The sequence below is a fragment of the Etheostoma cragini genome, chromosome 3, assembly GCF_013103735.1.
Source record: "Etheostoma cragini isolate CJK2018 chromosome 3, CSU_Ecrag_1.0, whole genome shotgun sequence".
Classification (NCBI taxonomy): Eukaryota; Metazoa; Chordata; class Actinopteri; order Perciformes; family Percidae; genus Etheostoma; species Etheostoma cragini.
Genome location: NC_048409.1, coordinates 19381279 through 19409116, shown reverse-complemented (window position 1 = coordinate 19409116; position 27838 = coordinate 19381279). Strand labels below are relative to the sequence as shown.

Here is a 27838-nt window from a genome sequence, read left to right as displayed (position 1 = left end):
AAGAGCAGATTAAGTATTCCTCCTCTCGCTGATTTGATTAGGAAAAAACAATGTCCCGCTAGTATGTGAACTGAATATTTAGATTTAATGAGGAGTTAATAGTTGTGGAATAATGAGAAAAAAGGCAATTAAAATGCCCCAAATCACAGAAATAGTGATTGTAGTGAAATGTTTAGTGGTATGTTACATTACAGAGTACACTTGTCTGTTCATTTTTAACAATCTTCAGTGCTACAAAAAGGTGAAAATAACATGTACAAACTCAAAAGGGTTTCATGATCTGACCTGGCACAAGCTACTGCGGAATCTGTTATAATATCATTATTGGGGACGCAATGGAGTCCAGAGCATTGGGAAAGTGTCTGTGACTGATACACAGTTTACCATAATCTGAAATGATCAATATTCAGAGATGATTGGGCGTTTTCAGGGTTTGTAGCAAGTCTTTAATACTAACCATATTACTTTATATTGACAGCAGAATTAGCCAGATATATCAAAATAAATCAATGTGACTTTAAGAGGCAGCAGCAATGTATAAACTTGTTGCTTTGTGAAAAAGGGTCAAGTCCGTTTCCATGGCACCAGAGGCCTCTTTTAGCTTTCAGAGTCCATGATGAAGGTCTCAAAGTTTGGGTTTAGCTCAGACACCAGCGCATCCACAAAGTCCTCCATGGTGGGCCGTCTCTGCAGCATCCCTGTCACACAAAAACACAGAGCAGGTTTAAGTGTGTGTGTGTGTGTGTGTGTGTGTGTGTGTGTGTGTGTGTGTGTGTGTGTGTGTGTGTGTGTGTGTGTGTGTGTGTGTGTGTGTGTGTGTGTCCAATGCACATCTGTGTTTGGGAAGAAAACACTGTCTGGACACTGGGATAAACTAGTTCTCTTTTTCATCACCTAAGTCTGACAGGAAAAGTGCAGCATTAAAGCAGAAGTCACTCTAAGGGTAAAAAACAACAACAGGCTAATAGTTTTTTTTAGAAATCCTTAAAACTATGTGCTATTTTTTCCCACATTAAGCTAAAATGTAACAATGTTAATGCTGCTCCTGACACTTTGCTCTAATTTCAGATCTCGAGCAATGTTATCATCACTAGTATAGTACTGTATGTATTTAGCAATGGCTTTATTTTTAACATTTGGATCTTGTAATTTCATATATAATCTGTCCTGTTGGATTCTAATCAGTGGATTTTAATATAAAACTATGAGAAAATTTTCAAGATTTTAGACAGAAAAACTTCATTTATTATAATCAATCATGAAAGAACAGCACCCTCACAACTTCTCCCTATACTAAAAAGAAGTGTTAACATGGTCAGAGCTTTGTAGATACCTCTAACAGGCCTCAGATGGTGATATGATCCAATGGACTGCAAGTAGTAAAACACAGCTATGACATTCTCAACATCTTGTATTTCTGCCTTTAACAACACCAAAAAAGGTATGTAGTGCTTTAAAGGGGTGATTTGATTGAGCTCACACACTCATACACACACACACACACACACACACACACTCATAACACCAGACTGCGACTAGTGCCGTACTGTGCGGCAAATATGACGGCGAGCGAGCCCTGGGAATGTCTGGCTGTGTTTTGAGAGCCTGTCTGCCAGCTCATGCATGGAGGACTCCCTCGCTTGCTGTACAATTCAGCCGCACGCCCCCTTTGAAGTCAGTTCATTTCCCCTTCTCCCCTTGTGTAGCTGCCAATGTAAATAGGCGCTCTGCCCCCTCCCCCTCTTTCCTGCATGGGTCACCTCCAACGCACACTCAACACAAGCATGTCTGCACAGGCACGCTTGAATGGAGACGCAAAGAGTTTCACACAGCGATCCTGAACGCATGGACACAGAGCAAGATATGGACAGTCACGTGCGTGTGATGTGCACTAGGCGGGAGGGGGGAGAGAGAGATAGAGCGTCACACACACACACACACACACACACACACACACACACACACACACACACACACACACACACACACACACACACACACACACACACACACACACACACACACACACACACACACACACACACACACACACACACACACACACACACACACACACACACACACACACACACACACACACACACACACACACACACACACACACACTTTGCTGCCATCCTGGAACTGGCTCAGCAGGTAAAAACTAACTGAGCGCAGGTTTGGCCTGGCCTGCAATGAATCGCCTTGCATGAGAGCACCAGAGGTGGGATTATCATCTCCTCTTACCCACCGGTCGCTCCCTGCCCCTTGGCTACGAGATGATACCAACACACAGGGGTCCCTAACATACCACAACCGCAAGGCCCCTGGATCCCTGGGAACAAGGCAGCCACATGAAAGTGATGACTTCCAACCATAAATGATAGTCCTAATTAAAGGGCTGCAAGACGTTTTTGTGACTTCTGTTGACGTCTATGGGATTTGATGGCTCCTTTAAAGTGGAGACCAAAATGTTATGAACAGCCCAGGCTGCATTAAAAGGCGTTAACACTGCACTTAAATCCATCTTTAGAGAGGGAGGAAATGTATTCATTCATATCCATTTTATGATGAAAAACAAGACTCTACAGCCATGCGAGAATTTAGACAACGTGTTTTCATGTGCAGTAATAATGGCTGACATCCACGGCAAATGCTGGAATTGCAATTGAAAAGTAATATTAGCAATTTGTATTGCAGCTTCAAACCACAGCAGTCTCAACTAATGAACAAGTACAGAACATGAGTAGTTAAAGCAAAAACCACCTATATTTGTATTAGAAGCATTTCAAGGCATTGTTAACCAACTCACAACCATACTTATTTTCAAAATAAATGCTCCATTAGCTAGTTGCTAATGATAAATTTGTGTGCATTAAAACCAAAATGTTGAGATAGAAGATGCTTAAACACTTCATAGAGCTGAGGGCAACTGCTGCGTCAGGGGATATTTCTCTGTGGGTCTGTTACCAATGACCCCTAAACATTACATATAGTTAGGCCTGTGTACTAGGGGTGTGCGAAAAAAATCAAGAAAAAAAATCAAGAAAAAAAACAAAATCAATTGAAGCTTTACAGATTCAAAATGGATTCATAGAATTCCAAAAATCTATTCTTTTTTCTTTTCTTTTTGTAATGGCGTGTATACTTTCATATGGGAAAAGTAACTACATTTACATACAGTGAATCACTTTAAAAAAAATTGAGAATTATTTTTGAATCCAAAATGAATCATGACATATTCTGAATTGTGCACCCCTACTAGGTACCAAATTCAACAGTTTTTAGGCACCCACCGAAATGCCTCTATAGTTTTTAGTTGTAAAAAATGCCTCTATAATTTTTGCCTCGTCATTCAATACTAAATTTCACTACCCAAGGAGTAGTGTCACTGAGCCAATAAGCAGGCAGCATGCTTCTAGCAAGATCTAATGCTGCTGATTGGCTCCCTAACGTTACATGTCGTAGAGGCTCGCTGGAAGAACTATGTTTTGCACAGAGTACACGTAGTAGGAGCTGAAAAGGATTTGTGCCGCAGCCTAATGTGCAATGTTGTAATTTTTGTTTTATTTGTTTTTTAAATGGATTTTTAAAAGTCACGGTATTGGTATCAGTATTATTATTATGATACCCAGCCCTACACATTGTTGTTTGACACTTTGCTGTGCATAGTTGGTCACAATTGAGAAAATAATGACAAAATCTAATCTCCGCAAGGATATCCTCTTTTAAGTTGCCCAACTCCAAACAAAAAGGTCAGAGGTCAATAACAGAACAGTATCCTTAACGCTCAGGGGGCAGCGTCAAGGATTGAAGGGTAGTGATCTTCCCAACTCACCAGAAGCAGTGTGCAGCACAAAAACAACATAAGCACAGATACACACATGTTCCAACATGACACTTGTTTACTTGGTTGGTTTTTATAGCGTGTGAGCAGACGGAGCTGTGGGCTCAGCTACTAATTTGGGCTCTCTGTAACTGTCTGCAGCATCACCCGCACTTTCTCTAATAGATTAGTAATTAGTAATTTCCTGACTATGTCCACAGGGGGATCTGATGTCTGGATCCTCGCCTGCCACAAGTAAGTGTGTTAAACAAGCAGGGTTAACATGACAAGAGTGAGGAGAGAGGCAAAGCGGGGAGGAGGGGAGAAAAAGACAGAGAGAAAGTAAGAGATGGAAAGGGAGGAGTGATCATGAAAGGGGATAGTGAGGTAAACAACAGTGGCCTCGCCGGCTTCTCATCACAAACAGCTTGGGGTGTCAGCACCTGGGTTTCACACCGAGGCCGACAGCAGATGAAGAGAGGTACAATAAACAGTGATTTTTTTCCCAACCCAGATCCCTGGGAGAGTTTGAGAGGAATGCACAGATATCCTCAAAGTCATAATAACACTGTGGAGGAGTATCTGATCAGAGAAGCTGTTTTCATACAGATACACATCAGGAGGTGGGACTGAGTCAAGCAGAACTGGATGCACCGCACAGGTTAATGGGGCAGCTGTGCAAGGTAAACTACAGTTTGAATCACAATAATGTGTGTAGAAACCACTCCTGCTACGACCAAAAAAACCGAGACAGATTCTTTTGCAACATTTTTTCCATTAATGATCATATATTTTGATTTATTTGACCAGGTTTTAAAATATGTGCATCCACCCCAGCACAATGGAGGTTAATGGAATTGTATTCGCAGTGCTCACAGCTTTGAAAGTGTACATCAAATAGTTCCACAGCGATGTGTTTTTTCCCACAGAAACATTTGCCCCTTCCCACGGGATCATCCACAGACATCTCTGGAACTACTTTGGTGAAAAGGATTTCCAGCCTCTATGGTTTACAACAGTTGACAGCGTTACAGCGGGCCGAGTTATACACTCTCGGTGACGCACACGCAGAGCCAAACTAAACAGGCTGTGCTTGGTGTTCATTATTAGGAGAGCAGTAGGACAGAGGCTTTGCCGTGTAAGTCATCTCGTGTTTAAGAGTTTCTATTTCCATTCATAATGGTACTGACAGACGGAGCTGTAACAAGGCTTCTACCCATTACAGTCACCTCAGGGCTTGGAGTGTAGCCAACTTGGCCGGCAGAGTTGGGTCAGGTGTAAAACGACAAGTAAAGTATTTAAAATACCAGAGGTACTTTCTAAACAACTATATTCTTAGCCAAACTGCTGATAAGAATTCACATTTTAAGTCAAACTCTGCTTTGCAAACTGAACAGCCCCGCTGGAGCTACAGTGAGGGAAAAAAGTATTTGATCCCCTGCGGATTGTGTACGTTTGCCCACTGACAGAGAAATGATCAGTTTTAATTTTAATGGTAGATTCATTTGAACAGTGAGAGACAGAATAACAACAACAATCCAGAAAAACGCATGTCAAATATGTTATAAATTGATTAGCATTTTAATGAGGGAAATAAGTATTTGAGCCCCTCTCAATTTAGAAATATTCTCTGGCTCCCAGGTGTTTTAATTTGTTACCTGTATGAAAGACACCTGTCCACAGACTCTCACTGTTACAAGAAATCTACCATTAAAATTATAGACTGATCATTTCTTTGGCAGTTGAGTACCTTGCTCAAGGGTACTTTAAGACTTGTTGGGGGTAGCAAAGCGCACTTCTCTATCCCTGCTCAACATTTCTAAGGTGGTGTGGTAACATTTAAATCAGTGACCATCTTCTTCAGCTTGACTTCCAAGGCTTATTTTAGTCTAAAATAGTTATTTTCTCAATACAGACCAGAGTGACTTATTTTATAATCGACAGTGTACTTACACATAGGTTTTGACTTGTGCCACTTGCTTTAATAACAAATTTAAATCTTTGAGAACTTTTAAATCTGTTACCATGTCCTCCCTTCTGAGTGCCAAATGAAGCTGCAACTTCAAAAACAATTCTAGAAAGTAAAAAAAAAAAAAAAACATCTTTCAAGTAAACAGAGCTTTATCTCTTACAGGAGAACATACACAGCACGCACAAAATAACTGATTTACTTAATGGGTGGTGGGTGATGGGTATCAGTCAAATGAAGACTTATGTGGCTGGCTAACAGCTCTGAGCCTTGGTAATGACAGCTCTGGGGAAACAAACTCAGCTGAAATGTTTTAGAATTGCTGCACAGCCTGCAGCTACTGCTGCTTGAATTTAACAAACATCCGAGTCACCGCCTAGCAAGAGTTGGTCTGAAAAAGGGAGTAACGTGTCTGATGACCTACATTAAACCGATGAATAAACAGTATTCACAATTTAGTGGAAATTTGAAATATGGGTTTAATTACAAGCTTTTGATCTCTACTATGAAAATGCATATTTGACTAATGAACAACTTTTGGAGTAGTGCACAAAAATTAATAATTATTTCTTGGTTCACTAAAAGTAAGGGTAGCAAACACTTTTACACGTTTAGTGCTCTAATAGCAGAATAGACGTTTAAAAAACTGTATTCAGCTATTAGAGCACTAATCAGCACTGTTGGAAGGTGTCTTTGACCAGTCAGAGAGCTTAGCTGAAATTGGCTGTTTTATAAGAGCCATTGATCCCAGACTCTTGTGCTGGCTGCGTTCTGTTCTGTTCTTTCATTGTTTAATCGTTACGTTTATAGGCCAAGTCCACCCACATGCAAGTTTAAGGAATCAGCAGTGCGCCACATTTCAACATTCAAAAATCGGAACAGACTGTCCTATTCTATACATGTATGGAAAATAATACTCTTACACTGACTAGCACACAGAGCTCAAAGTCACCTAAGAGTTTGTGATCACACATTTCAAAACATGTTTCTTGCTGTTCAGAAACCGTTCAGCTGCAGCTTGAAACCATTCAAAACATGTTGAGGTGTGAAAAGCAGTTAGCTCTGTCAAACCTGGAGGCAAACCTCACTGCCTCTGTAATTACTCTTTTGAAGTTCAGGAAGCTTTTCCTACAAACAACACTTACAGACAGGCCCAGAAAGCAAGCAAGACAAGGGTGATGACAATACTGCACAGGGAGGCTCTTTGTTAAGTAAGTGCCTTCACAAGAAGAAAAAACTGCAATGTTATTGAGAATAATGCCTACACAACTCAGTAAACCAAACTCTTAATGTAAGAAAACTTGATTCTGTATGAAAATGCATCAGATTATGCAAAATCAGATGTATGCAAGTTAATATGTTCACATTCTGAGAAACGTATCTACTTTGGGTCTAACATGTTTTTTTTTTTTTTAAAGAAATATTTAAGCATAGAAATGATTTATAGCCACGGTAGAAGTGTGACTAGTGGCGTTGGTCGGTCTATACGTCAGTCCTTACTGAAATAACTCAACTCTCATGTGGATTTATATTACATTTGGTCATGCTAAAGATGAACCTTTCTGACTTTAGTGATGCCCTGACATTTCCTCAAGCACCACCATGAGGTTCACATTTATGGTTTTAAGTGACATACTTCAACAACTTTTGGATGGATTACCATGGAATTGGCAGGAAATGAATTATAACTGAAGAATAACTCTGGTGATCCTCAGACTTCTCATCTAGCACCTTCATCAAGTCAAAACTTAAATGTGTTTAATATTTTGGTTTATGAATAAATACCTGCAAAAGTAATGACATCCCCATCAACCTCAGCTGTTCATGCTCCACAAGCAAGGTAACTAGGTCATTTGGAAAAACAGTTCCTTAAACATCACAACCACCCTCTGTAATTGTTTTACATAACTGTATTTTACTTTACATGTAAGTATTTAACTATCTACCCTCATTGCAAGATAAAATACATAACTATATTTTTATAAATGCATCTATTTCATGTGGACTCTTACGTTTTATTAGTAATTTTCTTTGTGAAAACTCATCATCTGCTGAAAAAAATAATTGTATTCATTAGCATGATTGCCATACTATTTAGTTTAAAAACATCAAAAACACCAACGCACCAAAACATAGCGGACCAGACGCAAGCTTTTATTTTTGGGACAGGAAGTATCCAAACTGCAGGCATACCCGACTAAAATATGCTTTCAATCCCGGTGATTATTTGTGAAATTGTGCAACCGACAGCCTTTTCAAGTCATTTGAGAAGGAAGGAGTGGTAGCACGCAAGCTCCCAAATTGATGCTCGTCTGAGAAATGGAGTTTTGGATAATGTTCAGCTTCGGCAGCTTAACCTAAGCTAAAATATACAATGACTGAGGAGGCCTAGTGACGAGTCCATAGCAACCAGGTCACGTGTTGAATTTGTTATGCTTTGTTGAATGGTCTCAATGTTTTATTGTTTTATTTCATGTGAATACGAGTTTACTAGAGGAGTAACTTAGCACTTGAAGTAATGCAGTAATGCAGTAATTGTGCATTTGGTTTCCATGCTTATTGTGTTTCAACAACAATGTCCGTGAGTAAATCTACTGAAATGGCCACCGTAACAGTGTAGTGTGATGTGTATGATGAGAAAGCAGATTTTAGTCATGTATGTAAAGGTTGTAAAAATACAATGGGTATCTGTATGTCTTTGCCAAGCCCAAACGTGAACAGAAGGCATCAATAAATGGTTGGGGCGGGTCATGCCTTTTCCCCCCAATCATTTTGGAGGGTCATAGAAAAATGTATTACTGGCAAAGGGAGGGTTCAGTCTTTTTTGACTAAAGACCCAACAAACTCCTCTGGTAGCCCCTTAAATAAAAACAGTCCCTAAACTACCATCAGTAAATCAAGAATGAGACACTTCCCTCTGAACATGCACTATGGCTCACTGACAGATCCCTTTGATCACAAATCATGTCTATTTTTAAGTAAGGGATATAAATCATTTCTGCAGCTTTACATCTTCGTTGGGAAGTTCCTCTTCTCCAGTTTAGACTGAACTCATTGTCACAAAAGTGCTGTTGGACTGTACAGACCACCGTGCTCTTGGAGTTTATTAGCGACTATGCGAGCAACCATAAGAACTATTCAGCCTCTCTGCCTCCGGACAAAGAACTCGGCTACCAAGCTGTGGATCCATTTTCTGTGCTCAGCGGTCGGGGCTATGGGAACAGTCTGGGCCATGAAAGCCCTCTCTGTAGCAGGAGCTGAGGTTCGGTTTAGTCAGTCGATCACCTTTCACTCTCGCCTTCCCTTTCTCTCCATTTTCTTCCCTCTTACTCTTACTCTGACTTGCTTACTCAATCCTGATGCTGCTGCTCTGGGTTTAATACCCGAGTTTACATTTCAACACCGTCTTTCCTGGGAAACATCCAGTAGCGGGGAGGGAACCATGCAGATAAAGACTGGCCTCTGATTAGCCTCGCTGGGCCTGCTCCGGTTCCCTGTGTGCCCTTGTGCCCCCTCTACACCCTCGCCGAAGGGGATAGCAGGGAAATGTTACACACCTCCATTTACAAGGGTCTTTGTTTGAAAAGATTATGTGTAATGGATTGGATCTGGATTCTATGTCCTTCCTCTAGTCTTCTACTCTCTTTTGGCATATATATAAAAGGGCCCTTTTTTATTCAAAATCCTTTTCCCTTCCCCAAAAGGAAATCAAGATTGTCTCTATGAACCTCTCAACCCCACAGCAAATGGTGGTGAAATGCTAAATGTTTCAGCACATGCACTTTTATAACTCTGACTATCGTTTTCATGATGTTAAGGTCAATTATGAGGACATATAAGGACATCAAATGGAAGGTTGGCTGGATGGATCTTTGAAAAAAATATGAAGACATTTTATCTTAGTTTGAGCATTTCTCCAGACATGGAATAAATTTTATGAAGATAAAAAAAGAATACAATAGGTTTTCAGATGATTATTATAAATGCAGGTGAACAGAGTGGCCTGAAAATATGTATTAGGGAAACTGCCAAAATGTGAACCTGGAATTCACATCTAACCATTTCAAGGCTCTTTTAATTTGATCTACGTGTTTCGTTATAATATTAAATTATTTTGTATGGTTCCCCAAGCGGACATTTTTACAGTATTGCACAATGACTTATGGCTGGGAAAGACAGCCAGAGGGATCAATATGACCCTGATAACTATTCTGCACACAGGGCCTTGGCCTTTAATTTGAGTTGCATTCACTTCAAAGGGAGCCATGAAAGCAAATAGTGTCAGTTTAACAACAGTTAATTGGACAGTAGATCTAATAACAAGGATCTGATCTGTTGGTGGGTGTAATTTCAGAGGCTGGGCGCAGCCCTGGTTGGAGCTGTCAGAAGGACAATCCGAGGGAGGAGGGAGCAGGTGACCCTGGGGGAGAGATTTACAGTACACTCCCAAATGTCACCCAATATTACTGCTCCCTCTCCTCTCACCTTCTCTTCTGTTGTCCTGTCTAGACATGCCACAGTGACTGCTCAAGGAGGGGAGGAGGAAGTGATGGGAGGATGAAGGGACGAGGGCAACAGGAGGAAGTAGTTTGTTTTGCCACCAGTAATTTTGTCACGCCAATATTAAAGTTAAAGCGGATTTATAGTGTGTTCCACTTGTAGTCGTAAGTCAGATTTTCCAAAGTCAAAGTCGGAAACACACCCCCTGACCTCGGATTTTTGAGCTTGGAACCTGGACAACCACCAAGTACCCCGAGCTACAAATCCATCATGGCTGCTTCGTGCATCAACACCTGTGGTAACATACAAATATAGGCACTTTTGTCCTATTTGTGTTTTACTAAATCAGTCGTACACACAGTGCTGTCCATCTTCTATCTGTGGACATTTTGGTATGCACTAAAAAAAAGTGTAATGCATTGCTACAAATTGGCATTGCTAACAATGGCTAACCCAGCTAGAGCTAATGAAAAACAATGAAAATCTGAATTGTTGATGGAACGCATTCAACTCGGGTGTGACGTTATTCCCAGCTTCGGCTCACGCGGTAAATGAAATGCACTATTACTACCGTTTGATGGTTACTAAATTATAAAAACAACAGACACTTAAGCACGTAGCCAAGCAAGACTTCTCCAGCCATGCTAGCAGTTCTGTGAGGCTATGCTGAGCTGCAGCGCTGCTTTGAGCTAAATGCTAATATCAGCATGAGAAAATGCTGTTGTTTAGCAGTATATTGTTTACCATGTCCACCATTGTAGTTTAGGGTGTTAGCGTGCTAACATATGCTGCTTAGCAATAAACACAAAGTACAGCTGAGGCTGAAGGAAATGTCTTTAGCTCTGATATTTGATCATAAATCAAAATGTAGAACAAACTGAAATCTTGACCTGATGCTGGTCAGAGAATCACCAAAGTTATTAGGAGTTAATCCTGAGGGGAACATTACATATCATGGCAATCTATTCAATAGTTAGTTATAAGATAGATATTTCGGTCTGGACCAAAGTGATGGACCAAATGACTGACGTTGCCATGTCTAGAGCCCTGCTGCTAGCATGACTGAAAAAAAGCATTTTTTTTTATTAAAGCATAATACATAATGTTATTGAGTTAAGATTTTTTTTTTTTATCAAAGGAGAGAAAATGAGTTATAGGACCGTAGCAGACATCCAGAAGCCTTGTCAAACATACTTAATATATAAATACCTATTTTCCCCAAGTTATTGCTAATTGATAATCTTCCTGGGAAAAATTGAGTTGTCTTATGATACTTTTATTTTTATTTTATCTATTTACTATGTAATCTCTTTATGTCTTCTGTAATCTCTATATCATTTTATTAACTAAATATATATATAACAACTTGATCAGAATAAAATAAATCTTGTTAAATGTGTAAAAATGGTAACAAATCAAAGTACTAGTTAACAATATATTAATTTAGTTTCTTTGTTATTATTATTTATACATTATGTAACTTTTTATGTGTGGACATTTTCCCACCGACTCTAATTGTAACTAGTAATCAGTATATTTTTCCAAGAATGTAGTTCTGCCTCATTTTGGAGGAGACTTACTGATGCTTTTTGAAGCTATTGGACTTAACACTTTAACTTATAAGTTAAAGGAAGCCTAGAGATGAACTGGGGAATCCTGACCTATGGTACAAAACAGCTAAATCTGCCAGGAGAGGGTCCTGTACAGTACAAGGTGGAACAACTGTTGCCTGAAGGCTGTTGAGTCAAAGGGTTGAAAATGGTGGAGAACTAAGGCCTAGAAGTGCAATTCCTAAGTCTGATGTAACCCAATCATGTTGAGATAAACTGGTCAAAAACAAAAAATAATTCTTTCAGCATTTAGGGGGAAAAAGGGTTGGATATGGTAAATTACCTTCCACCATCAGCATGGGCTCTTTGGCTCCCCCATGGGCTAGCATCTCCTGACGATAACGCTCACCCATGTCCCTGACAAAAAGAAATGGAGAAAAGGAAAGGTAAACAGAAGAGAAAGCTATAAGGTTCCAGACACCTGTATACTTACCCTGTCAACCCCTCCACCGCTGCCACTCAGAGCCCAAGGAAAAGTATTCTAAGCTACCTGTTCACAACGGACAAGTGACAGGAAACAGAGATCTGACAGCTGCAGGTGGAAATTAAACAATGTTAGAGGGAAAGAGAAGATATGAAAGCTGAGAGACAGCAAACTGCCGAGATTGGCAGGGGGAGAACGCTGCAGGGCTTCACTCTATGGAGGAACGGTAAAGGCTTCGTTTTCAAAACAAAGCCTTTGTGCTGTGTCCAGGGGCAAACAATTGTGTTAAGGGAGGGTCTGGATGCTGGTGAGGGTCTGTGAATCATAGCAACTGCCAAGTCGGCGTGTGTTTCATATTAATGTCATGTTTAATGTCAGGCAGCACAAACTTAAACAGTATCCAGGGGAAGGCAGCCTGTCAGGAGACATCTGTTTCAGCACTTTAAACACAAAACAGGTTCAAGCTGTGCTTTTTGTGAGACTCTCTCACCATGAACACAATGTAACAAGTGACTAAAAAGAGAGTTGAGACTGTAGGTTAACCAAAATGTATCTAATAGATCTGTGGAAACAGAAGTACAGGAGCTGAACCTATAACCTTTCTAAACTGTAAATTATGCCTTTGAACCTCATAACCTAGTGATTTTACTGCTGGATACTTTTAATTTGTTTTTACTTCAAATTGAATGAATGAATAGTCATTTTCCTCACTGGAATACAAATCATAATTATATAATCAAATATGGCATCTTCATAAAAATCAATTCCAAAACAATCAATCTAAAATCATCATTGTCAAAGTTATCATCGGAAAAGGAGCAACGTCAAGATTTCTCAGAAAACATAAACCCATACCTGCAAACATTACACAAAAGGTACATATACATGTTGATAATGTCACTCCACATGAAGATGCACCTGTAGCTGTGGAGGGTTAGGGTATAATGAAAAAGGTAAACTGGCGGGCACACTTGCAATTCTCCACTTCAAGCAGGAAATGGCAATATATTGCTCATGTGATTTTCCCATTGAAAATCTTCATAATATGCCCTACTTTTAAATTAAAGCCTGGATATATTCAAATGTGCACATATGCCTATGTGCACACGAAAATTATTTAATTACACTCAATTATTCTGTATCTAAATCCAAAAAACGTAAAGTAGCAAATTTGAACCTACATTTCTTTGCCAATTTCCCCACCTCACCACCTATACCTCCATTTTGAGCTAGTGGAGTTTGGTGAGTCAGTACCAATTCAGAACCACGGTTAGAGGGTTTGATCGTTAAACTTTGCTCGTTTGGGATGGCCCTTTCACAGTAAAGGTCTTAAAAAATGAGACATTTTAATGCATTTATCAGAGGCTGCCATTATTCCTTTCAATTTAGCAACGAGCCTTGCCATAGAAAAAAAAAAAAAACTTAGAATTTCTTGCTATAACAAGTAGGATACATTTTAATTAATTTTATAAGAAGTAATTAAGTTGGGGCAAAAGTCTCAAATAAGAAACCTGCTTCCTGCCATATCCTCCCATACAAAAGAATATTGGATAGCAAATGCCCAAATTAAGCTCGTCTTATGTAAGAAGGTGAGAACATTGGAAGAAAGATGTTTTCCCCCCATATCTACCTACTCGATTTGATAGTTTGTTGTTGAATTTTTTACCTTAAGTAGCTGTCTCACCTGTTTAAAGGATCCTGTACAAAGCACTGTTTCCACACCATCGAGGCCACGGCCCGGGACATGAGGTAGGAGTAGTACTTGGCCCCGTAGCCAATCAGGTGGCTAAATCTCAGCTGCCATGCCTATGGAAGATAGTAAAAACACTTTTTAAATATTATCACCTTCACCTGAGTGAAAAGACAGTTTGAAATAACCCGGACGCCAATAGATTCTACTTCACCCGACTGGATGTGACAGAACAAACTTACCGAGAGGAAGAGAAGCGATAGAAGTTAACTCTGGCTCCCAAATAAAGAAATTACACAAAGATAACTTGCTTGTATCCCATGACACTATATGAGCTTTTGACTAAATTAAAAATGCTGGGTTTGTTGGCTACAGTGTGGTTAGGAAGCAGCGTGGCAGAGGTAGGACATCACAGCCTGAAAAGGCTTAAATGTTTCTGCTCGTAAAAACGCAAAGTTTTAAAAAGGAGAAGCTGTTCCATGACCACAGCTGACTATTCCAGTAAAAGACACATGAGGTGAGACTGAAGATGTTAACTACAACTTAAACTTGAGATGAAAACATCTTCAGACACTGACATTGAAAAACAAAACAGTTCTAGTTTTGGCACTGCAACTAAACAAGTGAATATTTAAAAAGTAAATCATAAAACTTAAATGTCTTCTGAAAAACACGTCAAACACTTTTTTCATCTTTTAAGCTGCCTCTATTGTCTTTGTTAGTGTCATTATATTGGTGTAATAAAAACATATTTTTCTTGAACAAACCTCTATAACAAAACATTAAATCACAACCTGCCAGCGCCTTCTTTAAAAGGACAAAACACGGAAATTCCTAAATGGTAGAAAGCCCCCTTCTCTCTTCTGTTCTCCCTGCAGTTGCCTGAGGGGGCCCCTTTCCATATCTATAAAGACAAGCTCTTTTATGATCTCTGAAAACGGGGAGTCTGGGGGAATTCAGCTGGCAAACACTCAAACATTCAGCCATTTAGAAAAGACAGCAGCTGCCATAGTTAACAAAACCCTACCAGAATGCAGACGCCTCCTAACGCCACATAAAATAGCAACTTTAAACACGTTAATGATTTATACTCCAGTTGCAAGTGAATTAATTGTCTGAATCAAATGACATGGATAACCTATGCACTGTTTGTACATGCCAGAGTAAATCCTGGTACATTTTATTGTCTTTGGTAATTAAAGTGACTTTAATCTTTGTAGCCCAAAACTAAACTTTTTAATGATTAGAATGCCTTATACAGCAGGTCACTGTATTTCCTGGAATCCTCTATTTAATTATCACCCAGTTGTTATGAAAAAGATTTTAGCAAACTGTTGCTAATTTACAAATGCTGTAGATATGAAGTAACATTAGCACTTATCTGGAGTCTCCAATTTCACTCCACATTTATGTATAACCTTTATTTAATCTACAGAGGGAATTATCTGACTCTTCACCAAAACAATTGATTAAAAAAAGCCAAAAAGCCCCATAGAGATGAGTCAGATTTAAATAAAAGAAACTTGAGATTGATATTACACAGTAATATGATCCATTGTTAATATCAACTATGGCAGTATTAATCAAATAAGACCCATTGAGACTGGGATCTAACTTTTAAGGGAGATCTGAATACAGAACTTATAAGGCATTAAATACTTGTTTAATATTAGAAATTATTTTAATGACATCTAACTATAAAGCGAGGACCCTCTTTGTGTCCGAAGCAATGGCATAACGCAGGCTCCACTTCTTTCATGTCTACCTTTAACAGTAAAAGCCCGACTTTAATTCACTCAGAGCATTTCGCTAACGCAGTAAAATTGCCGACACTAGATATCAAACAAAAGTCAGACACTATATTGTATCAGTTGTTGTGAGCTGTAAATTAGTCAGTTTTGTGGGTAAAACCTGCATCTCCCACGTAACAGGTAAAAATGCCTCGGTCAGATAAATATTGTAGTACAATGTTTTCCTCTGAAGTAGAAGTACACATTAGGTCAGTAGTACACAGTTGGGGAGTTTTGGGGTCCTTCTGTAAGTTACTTCAGTGAACAATGGTTCTGGAGAAAGCTACAAGCAGCAATAACACGGGCCAAGCCATCGGCCTGTTCCAAGCAGGTACGTTTTGAACGGGCACTGCACTAAAACTGACCAAAAGTGTGTTTTACAATTATATTGCCAGGGTGGTACTGTGAAATCAAATCACTACCTCCGCGTCTACATTTTATTATAACATACTGAGTCAGAGGTAGAAGGCATAAAGGGAAATGGATCCTTGAAATTATTAATTATAAATACCTTTACTGGATTAAGGCTGCACAATATATCGTTTTTTGTTTAAATTGTCATCGCAATCTCAACTGGTGCAGTGAATACATTGCAAAAGGCTGTGACTCATCGCAAAAAACGCTCAGAGATTGTATTAGTTGAAAGAAAATATCTGTAGAAAACTGCACTTTATAATGTTTCTGAAATTCTTTAGCAATGCCTTTAATGTTCAATAAAAAAATGTTGGAAATGATTTTCTTTCATTTGTTTTAAATTCAACAAGCAATATGTTGTATTTTAGCAGAATACTGAAAGCAGCAGAACTAAGAACAATATTATATCTGTTGATTTATCACAAGTAATATTATTGCAATATTCAACAACGTTATCGCATATTTTCCTCATATCATGCAAGCCTATACTGGATAACAAAGTGTATTAACCTTTGAAATAATTTGAGAGCTTAAACTGGGGGCTGCCTGCTCATCTTCCACCCAATGCCGTTAAAAATGCTTAAGCTTGAAAGTGTCGACTTGACGAGACTCATCTGGGCTGCGGTGACTTTAACAAAAGTAAACAGCACTCTAGAGAGAAGTCCTGGCTCAGAAAACCACGGGCAAGGTATAAGTTTCCCCATATTCTGGAAACAAATAAGCAGCTATTGAGGAGCTGTTTAGTGAGCTGTCTGAGTCTTTGACAAGAGGCTTTTAATGGTTAACTGATTTTCAGACTTCCAAGCGCCCCCTTTTTCTAAAACCTTTGCCTTGCATCAAATGATTAATGTCAACTTTTGTGAGAGAATGCAAGTGGGTAACATGTCAGCGAAATATCCTTTTGATCCTTACATACAAAAGGAGACAAAGTCAGCAAAGGCTTTTTACTCTTGTAAGTGAGATAAAACACTTTGTTCTTTCTAAACTTAACTTGTGCTAAGCTGCATTTCCACCGTTTTGAAGGGGAATGTGGATTATATGTTATGCAAGTATGCATTAAAAATGATGCTCATTAAAAAAAGAGGAGCGACCACTTGGCACTGATGCAAGCCAAGAATCGCAGAATAAAGAAATGTCAACACACATGAGCCAAACACCTTGCTTTCTGACATTTATTTCCAAATATTATCTTCAGCTCAAGGGTGAGCATGTGGTCTATGTTACTCAAAGCTGATCCTCTCTCTCTGCACACAGCGGGAAATGATATCCATGCTCTATAAACTATACACGTCAGCATCACCCTAATGTTTATAATCTGTGGCTCTCCGTAACCTATTAGCCACTCAAATGTTCACTTTGCTGTGGAAACGTTTCCTGAACCGGGTTTCCATGAGGACGGGTGAAAAGAGAGACAAAAAGGGCAATTTTCAAAAAGAAACAAGTTTAAGTAGAGTCTGTCATTGAAGGATCTAAACAAATCTGTTTTCACTTGCTCTTATCCAACGAGGATCCAATTCAAGAAACTTAAGCGCTGCAATCATCAGCAGTTTCTGTGAAAGTTCATATGAGGAAAACGATCCTGCTGCGGTTAACTGTGCACACAGAGGCAAAGTGTCTGTTAGAGCTTTCAGTGTGGTTTGAAAAGTTGAAGAGGAACAACTGCGACAGTGGGAAACTATATAACATAAACCACAATCTCTAGAGAGGGAGCTACAAAGCAGTGCACAAGCAGGAGAGTGGGAGGACTCCTGTGAGGAGAAACACGGGACGGAGCACTGACGTTTGGGAGAATATACAGCAGTTCTGTAATCTCTATTCCTGATGGTACCCCACATAATTACAGCCCAGAGTTAACGCTTTATGAAGGCCCTTCCTGGCTAAATTATGACTGTTTGATTCCCGTTATCCCTCCTGGCCTCATCCACTCGCCCACAGCTGCAAAAGTGGGGGAAATTGAGAGGTTTTTTTCATTAAAAGGACCGGGAGCAAGACTTTCAAATATTCCCCCCAGGGAAAGCTCATTCAAAGTATACCTCTGCTTTGTTATTTAAGTAGAGCTTAAAAAAAGGCTTTAATCTCTTAAAAGCTGCTGCGCCTGGGTAAAAAACATAAAACCAGAAAGAAAGGAAAGAGAAGGAGATAGAGAGTAGAAAGCTAAAACAACTCAAGTCAAATATGTGTTTTTTCTGTGCTGTGATCAACTAAGCAGTGAGAGGAGAGTCTTAGGGATACATGCACAGAACTTTGCCTAAATTATCATCCACATCAAGGACTGTAATGAACCTAAAGAGACAGAAAAAGTCAAAGAGAAAAAAAAAAAAAACTGTTGAGGATGTACCGTGTTGGGCGTATAAGGCAAGCCGTAGAATTTCTGCTGCATCTCCTCCAGGATTTCTGTGGTGGAGCGGTTCTGAGGTTTGCTGTGGTAGATCTGGTCCAAGACAGCATAGAAAATCTGCCAGGAAAATTAAAAACACATTTCCTACTAAATCAGTGACATACAAACATATTAAAAGAACATAAATGCAAAGGGGGGGCTCTGCAGTGGTAAATTATATGTTTTTAAACTCTCTATATTTTCCATCACTAAGAAATTTAAAGCATTTTAGGACTGTGTAATCCCTGTTCCGTAAACCAGCTAAAGACAGATAAGGCCAAAACTGGCAGCCTTCGACAAGGTAAAGGGCTGATAAGCTTAAATAATTTATTCTAATATCTGACAAAGTCTGTATTGATTCCATAAACACCAAGTCAAAAAAAGAAGCTTCCGTTTCCCCCAAGATGCTGGTAAACGTTTGTAATTGTGTACATTAAAAGGGACTGGAGGCTTGATTATTCACCACTCAGTCTTTTTTGTTTTTGTTTGAGTTGGGTGTTCTTGTAAAAGTGAAAATTACTTTTAGATATCATATTAAGTGGTGTGTGTGAGGTTAGTCATACCTGCAGCTGGATGTCTGCGGCTCCGCACACCTTCTTTGACTCACAAAGGCGAGCCACCATGCTCTCAGGCAGAGGCTGAGCAGACAATGACACAGACATAATCATCCAGTGGGAACTAGTAGGACATCATTTTCATTTAATAAAAGTCCATTATTTTTAATCATGTTTTTCAAGAGTAAAAACACATATTATACAATAGAAAGAGTGAACGTAGAAAACAGTAAAATCAGAAAAGGTTACAAAGAAACAGAAGAATGAAATTGTCAAACCACTGCTACGTATTAAAAGCCAGGCTAAACAGATATGTTCTGAGTTTGGACCTAAAAAGAGCTACATCTGTAACAGTGCAAATATCGGGGGGTAACTTGTTCCAGAGTCTTGGGGAAAAAGCTGATTCTAACGTTGCTGACCTATTACTGTAAGATGCCAAATCCCCCAAACTCAAAGCTGGACCATTTTGCATGCCTGAAGTACAGAAAATATTACACCACGTTTTATTTCGATTCAAATTAAGAAAGTTTTCTGAAAGCTACAACTTAATATCAGTGATACAACTAAGCAGGGAGTTTAGTGCGACACTGTCATTTGCTTTCACAGGCAAATAGATTTGCAAATCATCTGCGTAGCAATGAAAAGACAGGTTGTGCTTTCCTATAATAGCCCCAAAAATGATATGTATTGGAAAATATACCTCCACCACCACTGAGTAATGTTTTTTTAGTTTTACGTTGGTCTATATTCTGAGGTTTAGGCGTACCTGTCCAGTTTCATAATGGCGTGCAAACTGGCTGAGGACTCTATAGTCAGTGGCAAAGTACTCCATGAGGATGGATGGGACTTCAGCAAAGTCAGTCGCACATCTGGTTCCTGGAGGAGAGACATCAAAGCTTAGACGCACAAATTAAAACAAAAGGTTGGTCTGACAAACCAGACCCAAATTGACCTGACACAGAACTCGGTAGAGTACATCCTTTTAACCTTCCACAGATGTTTAAATCTGATATCAAGTAGAACATCTGATATAAAAATAGATTTAGAGAGGTAAAAAAGATAGTATTAAGTCACTGGTAATGCAACTGTTATGAGCTTTAAGATACAATTGTGACTCAAGTTGCATGTCTAAATTGCTGTATGGTGTCCACTCAGAAACCAAGTCGAGGTAATGGATATTGTTATTATTGTAAAATAAATACTTTTGGGATCTTGAATTACCAGAGAGAAGAAACTAATCAGCTTTATCCGACAAGGGAAACTGTATCAAATGACAAGGATAATCTAAAGCTCTCCTTGGGGCTATACTTAATCGGATTTACACTCTATTTTCACTTGAATAACCTATAGCTCCATATCATACAACAGGATTCTAGCTTGTGACATTTGGGAACTACATAGCCATCACTTTAAGATACAGAGCTCATGAAATGTTAAACATCTGCTTAACTGTCTGCCAGGTAAACAGTTTGAATAACACCTACTTAATGATACATGTGTGCAATCTTCCATTTTGTCTGAAGTAAGTTGCCCATGGTTACGGTGTCCAATCTGTGCTCACACCTCACCTGTTACATGCTGGTAGCGAGTGCGTCCCAGCATAGAGTGCATGGCATGTCCCATTTCATGGAAGAGGTTCTCCATCATGCCCGGCGTGAGCAGGGTGGGGGCGCTCTTGGTTGGGTGGGGCAGACTCAGCATCAGCACCACAACCGGAAGCTGGTACTGACCCGTTTCCTGGCACCAGCGGCCACCACGGATGGTGAAGTGACAGTCCTGGGGAGGAGGAGGACAAGGTTGGGCAAGGAAGGTGAAATCGATTGAAAAAAATAAATAATGTAGACACATATTTTATCACTAAATTTTTTAGGAACATAACATTGGCGTATAATTAAATAAGGAGAGGCCTATTTTCAGAGGAGAAGCTAACATTAAGATGTGAAGACTATATGGATGAATGTGTGTATGCGCACCTGTTGAGGTTTATCCTGCCGGTGGTAGAAGTCGCAGTAGATATATCCCAATAATCCCTCTGTCTCGTGTATCACAGCCTGGGAAAACACACACACACACACACACACACACACACACACACACACACACACACACACACACACACACACACACACACACACACACACACACACACACACACACACACACACACACACACACACACACACACACACACACACACACACACACACACACACACACACACACACACACACACACACACACACAAATATATAGACCTTTGCTATCAGATTGATCTACAACATAGGACATAGAACAGACTTCAACCAACTTCATATTAGAAGGAGGCATTGAGTCACCACAATCCCAGACATTTTGCCCTATTAGTGAGATCTACCAGTTTGCGGACATCCTCGCTCCAGACCTCTCCAGCACCGGGGTGTTCGGACATGAGGGACACACCATACAGCTGAGAGAAGAGGTTGTTCAAACCCTCCATACACGCACCCAGAGACAAATACGGACTGTACAGACTGGGCTCTATGTTGTACCTGCATAATAAAAACATACAGTAGAACAAAAGGCTTTTATTGTTAAAAGCCTCATATGGATCAAGATCAACCTGTGTCTGAAAGTGACTGAGGAGAGTGTCAAAAGTATAATAGAATAATTTTCTCTCCCTAACAAATGCCAAAATGCCACAACTTCAAACAGAAAAAAACGGCGAAAGCAGCAGATTATACCACATCGTATTGTCCTGAATTTAAAAGGAGTTGGTGAGAACTCCCATGCTTCCCCCTTAGCACCTTTTGTAACATCTGACACCTGAGGATGAGCTGAGACCCAATGACAACTTACACCTTGGTAGAAAAGGGAATTACAAACATCTAAAAACCATCACAAAGCTACCGACTAAGATGGCTTTGTCAAATGACTACTCACCTTTCAGCACGTAAGACACCACTGAGGTACGGATGATCCCATGGCATGAGCTCCTATAAAATTAGACCAGGAGTATTTTATTTACATGTTGTATCAAACAAATGATACTAAAATAGACATAACTGAATTATAGTGAATCTAAAATAGATTAAAAATGAATTTATGTTAAAACTAAAGACTGATTTATGTTTCTGAGTTAAATCCACGCCGTAGCTAGATACGTAGGTACATGGAGATACCGACCCCATGCTGGACCCCCCTAACGTGCACCTCTCAAAAAATGTAACTACGTGTCACGGTAATGGACGTTGCTTAAGTGTGGTTTGGTAACGCTGTATTTCCCCATACTCATTTCCAGGGTTTCCTTCTCCATAAACAACATGAAATCAAGGAGAGGGTTAACTTTTCCAGCCACAGATTTCTCACCGTGATGAGAAACCACAGGGGAGACTCTTTGTTTCTCCCACTATGCCTCTAGACTCGCTACTCCGAAAGTTAATCCATGTCACACTCTCACTCGCTTTGCTGGCCCTGCGATGCTATAACGACGCAGACACCAGTGCACAAGTATAGATTTAACCATGTAGATTTAATGCAGAAGCACAAATCACACTTTAACTACCTAGCTTTACTTTCAAACCTTTAACATTGATTACATACTGGTTAATATTTGCAAGAAAATGACCATGTATGTAAAGAATATGTTATGAAGAAAAGAAATCCCTCACAGAGTTACGAGGGTTGAGTTTTTTCTTCATGTTTGTCATCATCTTAAAGTCGTTGGCTGTTCTGTGACAGTAAAAAAAAAAACACAAAAACAAGTTAGTTGCTAAGTGACTTGAGGCATTTATTGTAGTTTTTTACCAAACTATCGTTTTTCGGCAACATGCAGTATGGTGGAGGCAGGGTAACACCATGGTCCGGCTGCCAGGCTCACAGTTAAGACTGTGGGTAATTTAGAGTCTTGGTTGAACCTGACCTGAGTATATCTTTGAGCTGTTTGAGGAATCCTAATGTTGAAAATCAGCTCAGTTAAACAATTTATTAAATAATAATAATTTCCTAAATAATTATTTAATTATTTCCTAAAATGCATCTCGTGGAGAGAGGAGCGCATGAACACGACGCCGAGCTGAACTAGATCCAGCTGCCTGATGAGGTTGGCCAGTACAGTGGGATAGTGGGAGGGGCGTCACACCAAGCACAAAGAATATACTTACATAAAAAAAACTGTTGGAAGTTGGAAACAACACAAATATCCAGTGGCCTTTTATGAATAAACAGTGGAAATGTGACAAGAACTAATCAAATCACTGTTGCCCAAGGTAAATAACTCTGTGGGTCACTCATTTTAGGAGGTATGGACTCTTGGGCATCATGCGCCAACTTATAGATAACTATGAAGGGAAGCATTGATTTAATAGTACAGACTTAAATAAGCAGGTCATAACTATCTAACAGAATATTGGATCTGTACATTTTTTCACATTTTTAGACAAAGACTTTTAAGAGTAGACCGTACCTGTCTGACAGCTTGTCTGTTAACAGCTGAAGAAAGCTCATCACCGTTTCTGCAAAGGGCGATAAAAAGTGAGTTGCAGCATGTAAACTATCTGAGACAAGCTGCCAAAGGCACTAATGAAAAATAACTACTATAGCTCATATAAAACCTCTAAAATAAGAATTATTTGGTGTCTTTTAAAATTATCACCAATTTAGCAAATATGAGTTACAAACACAAACACGCTGACTACTGATAACTATATTGATGCTGAAGCAAAGAGAGTAGGCCTGCACGATTAATCATTATAAAATCTCAATCTTGAATCACGATTTAATTTTTAAATAACTTGGATTTTTTTTTTTTTTTTTTTTAAGGACTTTGATTCTAATTCAATTTTACGAGCTGACTACATCACAAACGCTACTACTTTCTTCAGTGAGTTTTAAACATAGACTGTATAAAATAGGTTTTAAAGCGTTCCCAACCACTGCAATGCTCTCCCTTCCCTCTGTGTTTACAAGCTTGTGGTGATGCGCAAAGAGCTATATGTGCCAAAACAAATCTATGTTTGGTGCTGCCAATGTTTTTTGTTTTGTCATGGTTCACTTTGTGGGAAAAAATCGTGGCAAAGAATTGTGATATCAATTCTAAGCTGACAGAATCATGATTAATATTTTTCCCCAAATCGTGCAGGCCTAAAAGAGAGTAGAGGCATCTTATAAACCTGGTGTTTGGGCCATCGTTCCCTTTAAGGCTCTGTGTCCGTAGGAGTCGTAGCCCACCAGTTTGGCCAGTTTGTATCTGCATTTTAGCAGCTCTTCCAGGCAATCCATAAGATCTGCATTTGGATAAAGGTAAATCCTGTAGGCAATTTCTCGAACCTACAAGTGGAAGAGCGGACAGAGCTAAATACATAATGCCACATAAAAAGCCACTTGTCCACAAACTGTAGAAGAAGAAAGATGCAATCTGCTCATCAAGAGTTACAGGGAAAGTTAAGAGATCTTTGGATGTCAGATGTAGACAATCAAAAAAACTTTACCTTTAACTGCATTGTCAGACTGTTATCTTTAAATAAGTGATTGTAAAGTTTGCTCTGGCTTTATTTATTGTATCATATTGCTCTCTGCTTTTTGTCTGGAGTGTGATTTTAGTTTCCTTCATAGGAGACATTGGCATTACTACTGTTTTATTGGTATATAGAAAAACTGTTGAGATAAAGTATGTTCTGGTAACTGTATAACATACTAAATGATCTAAAACTAACAGAAATATTTAAATCATTAAAATTAAAGTTAGTAATTTTGAGAGAGAGAACCTTTTGACCAATTGTATCGCTACCTGAGCTGCTTACTGCTCAGCAACGCTGACAGGCAACTAGAGCCGATATTTAATTCATAGAAGATTAATAGAAATGCTCTTAAACCCCCTTTCTTAACATTTTGAAATATATAAATGGTACTACTAATCAGGACAGAATAGGATACTAAACAATTCATCCTGCCCTTACATCCAGTCCTATAATCTGATTTAAGGTAACAGTGCCACCTGCTGAGCTAAAGCGAGAAATGTTCTGGTGACCCAGACCAAACAAAGCACATACCAAGTCATCGGGGGAATCTGCATGTAATCCCCCAACTTGGATGAAGCTTCCTTCATCTGCAAAGTGCAGGTGTAGATGCTCAGGAATTGCAGACCGAGCAATTCTGTTCGGCAGATGAGAGCCAACCAGAAACTCGTTGTTAAGATCCAACAGCTTGACATGAAGGGCGACTGCATCTTTTCTCTGCAGAGAAAACCATTGTTACACATGGGAAAAATGTTTTTGCATTAATAACTTGTCTGTTACCACGTATTATGACCGTCTCACCAGTTTGTCATCCAGATGAATTCCACTGATTTCAAAGTCAAACATGAACAACTCTGCCACTTTTCTAGAAGGCGAAACAAAAACAAATAACTTACCATCATTAAACATGATATTATTATTAGATAGTGATGCAATTATGGACAGAGATAAACAATAAATCCTATATCTATAAACTAAATATGATTACAGTAAAATTACCTAGTATCAGGGTCCAGCTGAGCCACAATGTCCGGGTTGTCCAGCAATACTTTTAGGCTCTTGCATAGCTTGACATTAGTGTTTAGCCTGAAACACACAAACGTTACACAGGAACATCTCTATCGAGTGCTACTCAAGATCTTTCTTAGCTGACCTTTGCTGGTTTTTAACAACCAGCACTCTTACAGTTTTATGCAATATATGGCAGCATGTTTTCATTTTGGTCATAAGCTAAATGTGCTGGGGTGTTTATTTGTAGTGTGCAGTTTTGAAAGACTTTGTTAAAAGGCGCTTCTTACTTCTCCACAACTGTGCCAATCTCTATACACGTCTTCTCTGCAGCCTCGCGAAATGCTGGATCTGGATGTGCTACTTTAACAAAATCTGCCTGTAATAGGAAGAAAAATGACAGTTAGCTTACAACTCTACAGATAATACATACAGTGCACAATACACGCGTTGTGGGTAGCAGCTCAATTTTAGAAGCAACAAGGATTACATGCTATGGTCAGAAATGCACAGGTCAGTTATAGTGCAACGTTTTAGCACATTTTGGGTTGTTAAACTCACCAGATCAGCCACTTTACACAAACCATCTGAGAGCTGGTCAAAAGACTCAACTGTCTCAACCCCTGGAGGACAAGAACAAGCTTTTCCCACCAGACGCTCTGTGTTCTTGAGAGCTGTTTTTGTGGCTGCCTGGAAGCCAGCAGGACAGCTCAACTCTGGTACTCCGAACAAACCCTTTAACCAGAGGTAAAACACACATTACAGAATGGTACATTTTTACATTACATTTACATTTGAATACATTTATGTAGCAATGTTTTAACGTAGAAAAACACATTTAAGACATTTACAAACCACGTTTTTCTCGATCAAGTTCAGTCTCCTGTGAGGTTTGGCATTGAAGGCAGCTCCAACAGGAGACCAGGTTGTGACATTTCTCCGAACATGAGTCCATAAGCTTCGCTGCCTTACAAAGTAAAGCAACCTTTTACACGCAGACATTTTGTACTAAATCTGCGGTAGTGTTGATGTTCTAACGTTGCTGAGGCTCGTAGTGACAGTGACTGACAGAGGACATGCTAGACATTAGCCACAATGTTAGCTTGTTTGCATGTCCGGAAATGTTAAGAACTAATTTAAATAATGTGAATATATTCTAAACCTTTATCTTCAGAGAAATTACGGGCTAACTTTCAAGAGGCGTAACGTTACCTGTCAAGACAACAGACACAACTGGTTTGCTCACATGTCAGCTTACTGGTTATCTGTGAAACAAATCTAAATGACTGTAGCAGGTGGTATTTTCGTGGGGTAAAATAATTTATATAAATTAGAATTTTAAAACGCAGGTTTATACTGAATACAAGATTACACTATGTATGTTATTCTGAATAGTATTGCATTTTTCTAATGTTGCTAAGTAACAATTAAATATAACAACTAAAAACCGTACGAGTCAAATATGTCGAAAGTGCAAGCATCTACTGAAAACCATTAGGTAATGACGTCACACTGAAGCGACGGTGGGTACTTGTTTTTGAAGCCCTTCACAATAAAAGCAGGTTAATGTCGTGCACAAAAATACATCTTTTAAATTTACCGAAATATGTATATGCTGTAGGAAAATATAAGGTAAATCCTAAACAAAAACGAAGAAAGCAAAGGGTAATCGGTTTTAGTTCTAGTCATTTCATCTGGAAGCTGATTTTTTTTTTTTTTATATCAAGAAATCAATTATTTTGTCCTCAAAACATTGTAAGTGATGTTTGGCCATGAAACATTCAGAGATAAGAGTACCAAAACTACATGCACCATGATTATTAAAGTAATTACCACCTTGATACCTTTAAATCTTAAAATATTCAATACAGAAGTAAATGTAATTTAAATGATGTGATCATATTCGGAAGGAGGCGGAAATACAATATTTGTCCTGAGCTTGGATTACATTCATTATTGAATTAAGCTCCTACAAGTAAGGATAAAGCCTCTTTCACAAATAATGCATTTATTTTAGTGTTTTACTATTTGTCAAGTTTATACCTATGCAGTCTATGGTTTATACAGGTACATGCTAAGAAAACTGAGCAAGACAGATTAAATCAACATGTCAGTGGATAAGTCAAACACAAAATACACCTTGAAATGATGTGTTTATTAATATGAGGAATAACTCATTCATTG

The 27838-nt window shown here is 39.1% G+C and overlaps 1 protein-coding gene across 1 annotated transcript; it reads right to left on the bottom strand.

Annotated features, from left to right (window-relative positions):
- Positions 1-61: 61 nt before the first annotated feature.
- LOC117941789 (mitochondrial intermediate peptidase-like) lies at positions 62-27090 on the bottom strand. The gene is made up of 19 exons (XM_034866907.1): positions 26510-27090; positions 26216-26389; positions 25945-26033; positions 25646-25732; positions 25448-25511; positions 25181-25363; positions 24302-24458; positions 23596-23644; positions 22802-22862; positions 22074-22126; positions 21529-21682; positions 21128-21205; positions 20723-20930; positions 19921-20030; positions 19164-19238; positions 18562-18678; positions 14014-14135; positions 12189-12262; positions 62-698 (listed from the first exon to the last, which is right to left on the bottom strand). The coding sequence occupies exons 1-19, from the start codon at positions 26654-26656 to the stop codon at positions 598-600; spliced, it is 2103 nt and encodes a 700-aa protein (XP_034722798.1). The 5' UTR covers positions 26657-27090; the 3' UTR covers positions 62-597.
- Positions 27091-27838: the final 748 nt, after the last annotated feature.

Bases quoted from the DNA above. Each gene is read 5' to 3' on its own strand.
- LOC117941789 (XM_034866907.1), bottom strand. From the start codon at position 26,656: ATGTCTGCGTGTAAAAGGTTGCTTTACTTTGTAAGGCAGCGAAGCTTA. The intron at 25,364-25,447 runs GTGAGACGGTCA...TTTTCTCTGCAG, and splicing joins TTCATCTGGATGACAAACTG to AGAAAAGATGCAGTCGCCCT. The intron at 20,031-20,722 runs GTGAGGTGTGAG...TCTCTCCTCCAG, and splicing joins TCGCTACCAGCATGTAACAG to GAACCAGATGTGCGACTGAC.